The 11,010-nt window shown below is 36.8% G+C and overlaps 1 protein-coding gene across 1 annotated transcript; it reads right to left on the reverse strand.

Annotated features, from left to right (window-relative positions):
- LOC110799800 (uncharacterized) lies at nt 1–10,800 on the reverse strand. Its single transcript, XM_022005074.2, has 3 exons — nt 10,455–10,800; nt 1,006–1,125; nt 1–361 (listed from the first exon to the last, which is right to left on the reverse strand). The coding sequence occupies exons 1-3, from the start codon at nt 10,696–10,698 to the stop codon at nt 207–209; spliced, it is 519 nt and encodes a 172-aa protein (XP_021860766.2). The 5' UTR covers nt 10,699–10,800; the 3' UTR covers nt 1–206.
- Nucleotides 10,801–11,010: the final 210 nt, after the last annotated feature.

An 11,010-nucleotide genomic window follows, 5' to 3' on the forward strand; every position in this document is an offset into this window, starting at 1 on the left:
TAATTATTAGCAATTCGAATAGCTTATGCTCAACTATTATTATATTTTTGTTTATTTCCTCCCTGTATTCAGTTATCAAATGCTTCCTTCCACAATGTTTAAGTTGGCTATGAAGATGTAAAGTTGCCAATTGTACAGTTTGACGATCTTCCGTACAAATGAGTCTAGTTGAGAATTTCTCAACACTTCATTTTGGTATAAATGCATCATGAATCTTCAACATATGGCAATTTGCAAGGCGCCATCTGATCTTTGGCCTTGAATTTTCCAAGCATTTCAACAACTGACCTACAACGGCATTGGTTCCCTGGCCGTATCACATCCCCATACACTGCCATCTCAACTACATCAAGTTCTTTCTCTGCAAAAAATACACTCTCAGAAATTCAGTAAAAAACTGTTAATCTTTTGCAACATACTTGTCACTCCATCTGTGCCTTAATTAAGGCTTTTGGCTGAAATTAGACATAAAGGTTTTGGTTAGGTAATTTGGAGATGCAAGGAAGCAAATAGGAAGGCTCAATTATGCCTGATAAAAGCCATGTTTCCTGCAGTGGAAATGGAAAGAGCAAATACAAAATTGTGCCAGAAGCATTGGTCCAATGCTAGTTTCTCAAGGGACGTCAGGACCATTTGCTCGTCTGAAAAACAATCGAGTCTTTCAGATAATCTCCTCAAACATGGCATCACGGTATCTTAGATTCGTTATCTTTCATATGAAATAGCCCCTTTCTAAAATTGCATTACTTTTTGTAAGATCTTATATATTCCAAAATCAAAACCAAGAGACAATCTCAAGGCTCCACCCACGAGAAGTTTGTCTATGTGCACTTGTGGAGGAAGAAACGGAAAGAATTGGGATCAAGGGATTCATTCTTATAATCTTTCCCTCAAAGCACCAATCATGCTTTTTGTATAATACTCTGTAGTCTGTACTCTTTCTATCAAGTGCAAACAATACAAGTAAATAAAATAAATTGACAAAATCATTTCCGGAAAACATACCAGTGAATTTCAAGTCACATGAATAGCCTCTCAATATGCTGGGATCCATTTCTTTGTCAGATTTATATCGGTTGACTCTAGTTTGAAGGATCTGACAATTATCTATTGTGGATTCACCTCCTACAATGACAGTTCCCAATGTTCAAGCATACCTTGACATGTAAAAGTTATTATCTCACAGTTAGGACATCATAAGTACCGAACTTCATATCAAATGCACATGCTCACAAGGCAAACAAAGAAAAATTAAGGGAGTGTAACTCGTGAGATCATTCTGTTTAGATTTCATTTTCCAGTTTTCTAGAAAAAAAACTACATGTTGTTCTATGTCCATAACTTAACAAGTTTCAAGGGGACGACGACAAGGTTTTCACAGTTCCCTACTCAACAAATGATTCTGGAAACATCAAACCAATGATCTCCGTGTCTTCTTTTAAATGAAGACAATGCTATTTGTAAAAAGTGCTGATCCACTCCCACCACCTCACAAGTCACAACCCATGGCCACTACGCTTGCTGCCGGCTACCAAGGCTAGCATGTCACACAACCATCGTTAGTACTCAAATCAGATTGACCAATTCAATCAATATTCATATACCAACACAGCTCGCCCATAAAATTAGGGATACACACCCACACTAAGAAAGATTGGGATAAAGAACACTAAAATATGAGATGTACTCAAACTGATAAAATATCTTTTATCCTACTTTCGGCTTAACTAATCTGTGATGTTGACTTGTCTTCTTCTCATGGAAATGATTTCTTTTCTTCCTTTTAATAATATCTATTTAAACGTCAATCGCAGTAAAATAAGAGCATGAGCAACGGTTGAAAGGAAGTCTTAGCTAGCAGTTAATAAATAATCGGAGCTAGAAGCTCAACCATTGTCGAAAAATGAAGCTTGTAGCTTTGCGGAGCTAGTAGTTTTGTGTTGGAAAAAAACAAAAACTCATTCTCCTCTTGTTTGACTTGCACACATGGAGTATATGGGAAAGTGTGTTGTGCTTGCCACATTTTGTTGGGATGATATGTGTGCCCCAACATATTTCTTTATGGAACTTTCTGGCCCCACAATCACCTTTAAATCTTTAATACGAAGTACTTGGGTTTTCAGCTTTTTGCGAGATTGGGCATGACTTCCCACTACCTACTGAATATATAATCAAATCCCAAAACATATCCAGTTAACGTCCACAAATGTGTTGTTTGAGTGTATATTTTCATCTCAAATTCATTTGCACTATTATACAGTCATAGTGGTTAATGAACTGTTAACAATAGGGTAGTCCTGATACTCCCTCCGTTCCATATTATTTGCACCATTTTGACTTTTGCACTATTCACACTATTTACTTTGACTATATTTTTTGCTATACATGAAAACAAATGTTAGTAGGTAATATGTTGTGTGATTTATCTTTGACATATATTTTCAAAATATTAAATTTTTATAACTTTGAAAATAGGTAGTCAAATATATTGATGGTCAAATATATTAAAGTTGTGCATTGGAAAACATGTTCAACCAAGGTGGTGCAAGTAATGATTTATGTAGAAAAAGCTTCAAGATGTCAAAATTCCCAAAATACTCCACTTTTAAACATAAGTCCCAGTTTACCGTCCACATCATCATTGTCATAAAAAAAACATGAAATTTTTTCCCAGAATTTGTGATCTATGACAAAATCCCCAATTCAGTTGGAGGTTCCCCTTGGTTTCAACATGCAGTGACATGGAATAATATCCATCACATAATTTATAACCCGTCAATTGAAATGGCGGTTGACCTATATAACCGCCAATTGAATTGTCGATTTGTACTTATCAATAATTTAAAAAAATTGTTGATTTTCTTGTTGACGTGGACGGTAAATTGAGAATTACGTTAAAAAGAGGCGTATTTGGAAATTTCGACATCTTTAAGCATTTTCTGCGGAAATTACTAGAGGGGGTATATTTTTGTTACCAAGACAGAGTATTCATATTTTTCCACAAAAAATATTGTAAACTAGTGTATTAATATATTTATTCGGAATTAAAATACATGGAAATTCTCTTTGGTAGCATTATACTTTTGCAAATTCTCAATGGTAACATGATTTTTGCTACTTTCTCTAAAATAAAATTAGTAATCTAATTTCTCTCTAACATAACACTATTTAACTAATTTCGACCTAATTAATCAATCTACTACGCCGTACAAAATATGGTTATTGATCACCAGCCCCAATCAAGTAGTTATAAGTTGAGACATTGGGGGAGATGTTCCGCTCCAACATTAACGCAACAACTTCATCCATCATCCCAGCTTTGCAATAGCATCAATCAAAGTATGGAAATTTCTAACACTAGGAGTTCAACGAATTCTATCAGCATCTCCCTAGCTTCTTTAATCATTTCCATTTAAAAATAGCCATTCATGAGGACATTAGCTAGTGCTATGACATTCAACTTCAAACCTAGAAGATCGAGACATGTCATTTAAAGCTTCATCAATTTTACCATCACTATAGAATCCACTAATCAGTGTAGTATAAGTGATATGACCAAGTCTCAATCCATGGCTCTGTATTTCTTTATAAACCTTCAATGCAGCCGGCAAGTTTTGATCCTTACAGAATCCATCAATAAGAATATTGTAGGTGATCTCATTTGGGCTAACGTTCATTGACACCATAATACATATTTCCAACTCTTGATGTCTTGCAATACCCATCGATAAGAATATGAAAAACCTCTGAATTCGAGTACTTTCTATTCTTCACAAACCCATTCAACAACTTCCTAATCTTCCCGTATACTTAACTGTAGTTAGTATTAGATTGATTAACTAGGTCATAATTAGTGAAATACTGCTATATTGGGGAGAAATTAGATTACAAATGCTATTTTAGAGAAAGTGGCAAAATTTTCTTTACCAATAAGAATTTGCAAAAGTATAATGCTACCAAAGAGAATTTCCCTAAAATATATCCGGTAAAAATATTGAGTTTCAACTAAACTTAATTTTATTTACACGTTAATTAAAAAGTGTGAATTATATATTAAAAAGAATTTGAAATAATGATTGACATGTGAAACCTACAAAAGCTACTTGTAATTGTGGCTTTCCATTAGAAAGGTTGTAACTTGAAAAATGGGAAACTACAAAGGTTGTTGCTTTGCCACATCATTTCCAAGCTACAACCCCATTTTCAAGCTACAACATTTCCAATAGAAAGCCACAATTACTTGTAGCTTTTGTAGGTTCCACATGTCTATTATCGTTTCAAATTAGTTTTAATATATAACACACTTTTTAATTAACTTGTAAATAAATTAAGTACTCCGTACATTGTTACTAAATATTTTAATTATTCATTTGCAAATTAATATTACAAAGCAGAAAGTTACAAAATAATGAAAGGACATATTTAACAATTGAAAGGAATTTTCATGACCGATTCATGTTTGTTGACCGTATATTTAGCAAATATGATTGTATATGTAATCATTATGACATTATATTATTGCAAATGACTTTTATCAAAAATTGAGATGAAAATATATTGTCAAACAACATATTTATGACGGTACAATCAATAATGTTGACTTTATATGTTTCGAGATTTGACTGTATATTCAGTAAATAGTGGACAATTGTACACAATCTCGGGTAGTGGGCTAAATTTACACTAGCAGCTGAAAACCCAAGTATTGTAGATGATGGAACATGTAGTCATCACACCAAGAACAAAATGGCAAGTGCAACACACTTCCCATCTATACCATGCATGTAGTACAATTGAGAGGAGAATGTATTGTTTTTCTTCCAACAACAAACACCAAGCTACTAGTAATGCTCCATAAAACTACAAGGTTTTGCAAAGCTACAGGCTTCATTCTTCTATGGTTGAGCTTCAACTATTTAATAATTGCAGGCTAGGACCTCAATAAATCGTTGTTGGTGCTTTAAGTATCTTAAAACAAAATATATTTATAGGTAAAGCGTGTTACTTGTTCGAGTGTCCACTTGGTTTCCGGTAAGTTTCAGCTTCAGATACCCAATTTGAAGCAAAAATTCATTTCTAAGATTTGGTAAGGGTGGAAGTGGGTAAGAGAGGGAGAACCGGAGAAGATAGTAGCCAGAGTGAGGCAGAGAGGATGAGAATTGGGAAACACTCACACTTTGTACATTATAACATGTTCCCTTTTTTTATAATGTCCATCTCATAGATAAAAAATGCGATATCGGTCACGGTCGCGGAGTCTCGGTAACGGAAATGATTCGTTAGTCGTGGACCGTGTAGCGGTTGTCGCGCAGGAATTTAAAATTTGAAAAAGAAGCCCCATGTCAGCCCCACTCACTACCTACCCTAGTCCCCTCCCCTAAACCGTACACGTGACATAATTAAAATGAATTCCTTTGTCTACCTTCTCTCTCCTATCTTGTTTTAGATTTGAAAATGGAGTTCTCTACTCTATTTCAGTGGAGTTTCTCCATTTCTTTCCTTTTTCCCTTTCTTTTTGTCGAAAACATGGTGAATTTGGCTGAAAACCGAGTAGATATGAGGTTAATAACGTTTAACGCGGACAAAATTCGTTCAGATCGGTTGAACCGGCCGAGATCTCGCCGTTTTTAAAAACACCTTTACAACTCGGGATATCTCGTATCGCCAGCCTCCAAAACCTTGTTAACTTGGGCGATACGAGTTAACTCGGGCGAGTTTTTACACCATGGTCCATCTTCAAAATAGGGATGGAAAGTGTATGTCTTCAGTCTTTTTGATGATTATATTTAAGCTATAACCCTAAGCAGCTCAAATACTTGAGTATATCTCCAAACTCCGAATCCATACACTTCAACAAATGACACTTCAACCAAGACATCGGGTGCACAACAGCATGCATTACATGCAATTCGTGTACTATGGACAAATGTGTATAGTGAACAGAGTACACCTAAAGAACACATGTAAATAGGAAAAGAACACGAGATTATGATAAAAAGAACCTGAGATATGCTTTAAATTTTTACTTTAACTATAAATGAAAAACATAACCATGTTCTTTTAACATAAACTCATGTTCGTTTACAAAATGTAATCAGTGCTCACTAATCAATATGCACCCTTGTCAATCATCTAAATGGAAGTCTACAACATGACGAAGCTGGAAGATTTTTTTTTTTGTGTGGCTTTCGGGTCTTTTGGATTTTTTTCAACTATATTTGAAGAGTTTGTTTACCATCTTGTTTTTAAAGCTTGTTTAACTTTTAGACCTCAACTTTCGCGTGGTTGTAAAACTTGTAGTTACTAAAAAGAAAATAAATTAAGTAATCCACTCATACCACTCAGTAAAGGCAAGCTCCTACCACCACAAGGCCTTGGATGGTGATTCGGTGAACCATTAAAAGTTACTCTAACTTTATACCAAACCGCCACGAGCACCCAGAAGAACTTCAGGGGAAGATAAATTTTGATGTGAGCTTTCCTTCCAAGTAACCAAGTTACACTGCATTTGAGTATGTTTAAGTTCCCAAATACGACAGACAGTCCTGATGTTTAGCTATATAATTTGGAGGAGTTCTGCAAATAGACTCAAGTCACTCAATGTAAACTCCTGAAGGGACAAATTTAACACCCAAGGGCATCACCCCATAAGATAATGGCTCATTGGCTTCATTCAGCTCCACAAATTATCCTTTCTGGTGGCCTAAAGTTCAAGTGCACAAAAGGAAGCCCGATTTGCATCAGTCCAATTAAACCTCCACACCTCATAACCACAAAGGACAGTAACGATTGAAACACAATCCTACTCTATAAGCTAATAGGCGTTGCCTACACCCAAAAAAGGTGATTTCTAGGTCCATCAGCTCCACTCTTCAATTTCAACATCTCGAACTTTATTTGAGACCTTGAAGTTTCACCACTCAACGTCACAGGCTTCAAGTACCCACAAAATGTACCTTTTAAAAACAATTTCATGAGTTTTATTCCTTACATGCTTCTCATGCAACATCTTGTGCCTATGCATATCAACCTGTAATTCATGTGATCAAAGCTCTCGATATACACTTCTTATTTCCTCCAAAGGGGTGGACAAGTATTTCATGCCACATACACGGATACACCTCACAGTCCACACTTCATATGCTCCAGGTGCTTCATCTCCAGTGAACCTAGTATGATGAAGACCTGAAGAACACGTTGTGGAACTCAACCACACATCACTACTTCAAGTTGAGATAACCAACTTCATGGGATACAGAAAATCTGTATCCTAGAACCTGATGGAACTCAAGCATGCACGAGTACGACCCCTTTGCAAGTCAAGAGGACCTACTTCATGGAGTCTCCAGGTAAATGTGAATGCAATCAGATGTATTTTCTTTAAATAACCCTTTTGAAAACCTCACTTCAACTTCAGTTATTCTGGAATGGACTTCGACTGAGATTGGCCTAGTACTAATTTGCCGGTTGCCACTAAAAATGCCCACAAAATAAGACAGATGGTTAACCTTTTTACACCACCAAGAATGTTCGATCATCCTATGCTAGTATTGGACTATTGGGTAAATGAACTCTATTGCAACGATTCAGTTCGCCTACTTTTATGAACATGTTTTCTGATAAATCACAAAAATGTTTAAATATTTTGTTAAGCTTAAGGGTTTACTCTATTTTGACTTATTTGGTCTTAACTTCTCTTATTTGAACTTATGGCTTTATGTCTGAAATAAGTCAATCTGAGTTGAGCAGAAGTTGCAGAACAAGCCCTATATAATCATTGCCCTTTCAAACTCAATTTAATTTGCACAAAGATCCTTTTTGTTCCTTCTTTTAGTGATATCTCAACCATTCTACTTTCTTCCAAGAAACTCAACTTCAAAGTACTTTGTATCTTTTACTCTATAAAGAAAACACGATGTTAACATCCTCATTCCTGAAACTGTCTGATAAGGATTGACTAAGTCTTTAGTTGACTAAGTCTTCAGTTTGTTACGTTGATACTCTGTTACTATAATATCTCCTAATGTTATGCACATATCCCTAGTGTGTTGCTAGTATATAGCTTAGTTAGTTTAATGTTTAGAGGCTACATTTCCATTATTGTAAACCTAGTAAACTAGAGTTGTACTACTATAAATGCTGTTGCATATTAATGATAAAACATAACTTCTTCAATTCTCTCTTTATGGTATCTGAGCTAAGATTCCAATAAAATCACATTTCTTTTTACTCCCTTCGTCTGCTTCCATGGCCATCCCCAACTCCTCTTATCAAATTCCTAACTCTAGTGAGCCAACCAAGCCTTTTACCTTCATCAACATTACCAATGCATCAAGCTTACCCCCACTAATTACTTATCTTGGAGAATGCAAATTCAAGCCATACTTATTGGCCATGATCTTCACAGCTTCATCGATGGTACTACATCATCCCCTCCTCCTACCATCACCACCGATGCCGTTGAAACCATGAACCCCGCTCACCTCACCTGGGTTCGCCAAGACAAGTTGTTGCTCGGTGCTCTCATTGGTACACTATCCTTGTATACGTTGATGACATAATTGTCACTAGCAATGCTCCCAAGTTTCTAGAAACCTTTATTACTCCGATTTCAACTTGATTTTCTCTTAAAGATTTAGGACAATTGTCCTACTTCTTAGGAGTAGAGGTACTCCACCATCCTCGAGGTATGTTCTTAAGTCAAAGAAAATATATATCAGACATCTTGTGCAAGGCCAATATGGATACGGCTAAAGCGGCTGCCACCCCTATGGACACACACCCCCCATTGACGTTGTCTGGTCCAGTTCTTCAAGATCCTACAGAATATCGAACACTCATTGGTAGTTTTCAATACCTCAGTCTCACTCGTCCGGATGTTGCATACTCGGTAAACAAGCTTGCCCAATATATGCAGCGTCCAACTACTGACCACATGCAGGCACTTAAACGCTTACTACGTTACCTTTGTGGCACGTTGCATCATGTTATCGTCCTTCACCGAAACTCTCCTATCACTATTCATGCTTTTTCTGATGCAGATTGGGCTCGTGACAAAGACGACTATATATCCACAACGGCTTACATTGTTTATCTTGGAAAAATCCCATATCTTGGTGTTCAAAGAAGCAACGCACAAGAGCTCGATCGTCAACCGAAGCCGAATATAGAGTCGTGGCAAACACAACGGCAAAAGTTTTGTGGCTTCATAATTTATTCAAAGAGCTCAAGCTTGCTCCATCCTTACCTCCTGTTATATACTGTGATAATGCCGGTGCTACTTATGTTAGTGCCAACCCCGCATTTCATTCTAAGATGAAGCATCTTGGGTTAGACTACCATTTCGTGCGAGAGAATGTTCAAGCAGGCAAGCTCCGTGTTTCATACATTCCTAACAATGAGCAATTGGCAGATGCTCTTACCAAGCCTCTTCCTCGCATTCCCTTTATCTCTTTGGTTAACAAAATCGGTCTCTCGTCTTGGCCGACCGTTTTGAGAGGGCATGATAAGGATTGACTAAGTCTTTACTTGACTAAGTCTTCAGTTTGTTACGTTGATACTCTGTTACTATAATATCTCCTAATGTTATGCACATATCTCTAGTTTGTTGCTTATAGCTTAGTTAGTTTAATGTTTAGCGGCTACGTTTCCATTATTGTAAACCTAGTAAACTAGAGTTGTACTACTATAAATGTTGTTGCATATCAATGATAAAACATAACTTCTTCAATTCTCTCTTTACTGTCATTATATTCCGGATTCCTAACTCATTTTACATGGTTACTTTGGACCTATAAGTTCACTCTAAGGTTTTAACATGGAGGACATCAGTTATGCATCACACACAAGTAGGGTAACACCGCAATGTTATCGCTTGTCATCTACGTAGTAGAGTAACAAATATACAGCGCCATCAAGTTATCAGAACAGCTATCTAGGTTCACATTATGTGGTGAAGTAAGAAAGGCTGGCTGATAAACCAACATACATATTCTCCCGGAGCTCCCTACTGATCACTCTCAATGCGGATGCTAAATCTCAATTGGATGAAAGATACAATTCAAAACACAAAAGATGATCCCAAATTTCCCAATTCACCACTTCTTAATCCCAACACAAATTCTCAACCAACTAAAAAAAATCCCAATTTACAGTAGTTTAGCCATTCATTTCCAAACCCAGCGTTACCCAGTTCCTTCATTTCACATCAATACACCTAAAACCCAACAAGAATCACACAAACCCCAGTGAAAATTCAAGGGGGGGGGGGGGGGGGTCACATCGAATTCAACATTCACCCAGCAAAATCATGAAGTTCCATTCAAAATGCAAGAAAATCTAATAACATCAGTAGAAATTCATCAAAATAGTAGAATAAGATGTACCGAACAAAAAACACATAAACCCCAGTAAAATTAAATTAAGAAAGGAGAGAAAAAGAGAGGGGAAATGACCTTTTGAGAAAGGGACGATGTGATCGTACTCAAAGCAAAGACAGCCAGAACAGTTGCAGAAACGCTTGCAAACGATGTTGCCGGCGGCATCTTTCCTCCAACGGTCAGGGTGACGGCCGGGTACAACATCAGCTTTAGCCCAGCACATACTCTTTGCCTTCTTATCAAAGAATCTAGGCCTCAAATTTTGATTATTAATCTCATCTTTGTCAGCACTCTCCATCTCTGCTGCGTTTTTGCTCATTTGATTGGGTCTATCGACCCTTGTTCACCAATATTTTTCTGATTGGGTTTGGGATTTGGGTTTTTTGCCATTTTTTGGTTTGATGCAAGGGTTTTGTTTCCGTATAATTGTCATGGTTTTCAAGATTACCCACTTGAATTGTCCGATGCTCCGAATCAATTCTCTGTTGCCTGTACCAATTGCATGTTGGTTCAGTGATGATTAGGAATGGCAGCGGGTCCAGAATCCTACCCGGACTCTATGGATCCAGGATCCTACCCTAAAATTAGGGTATAGATCTTTATTTTTTAGACCCTATAGGGTAAGGGTAGG

Source organism: Spinacia oleracea, chromosome 5 (genome assembly GCF_020520425.1).
Source record: "Spinacia oleracea cultivar Varoflay chromosome 5, BTI_SOV_V1, whole genome shotgun sequence".
Lineage (NCBI taxonomy): Eukaryota > Viridiplantae > Streptophyta > Magnoliopsida > Caryophyllales > Amaranthaceae > Spinacia > Spinacia oleracea.

Coding starts and splice junctions, on each gene's coding strand:
- LOC110799800 (XM_022005074.2), bottom strand. CDS start 10,698: ATGAGCAAAAACGCAGCAGAGATGGAGAGTGCTGACAAAGATGAGATT. Junction 1,126..10,454: donor CATCGTCCCTTTCTCAAAAG/GTCATTTCCCCT, acceptor CTGTCATTGTAG/GAGGTGAATCCACAATAGAT. Junction 362..1,005: donor ATGTGACTTGAAATTCACTG/GTATGTTTTCCG, acceptor TATTTTTTGCAG/AGAAAGAACTTGATGTAGTT.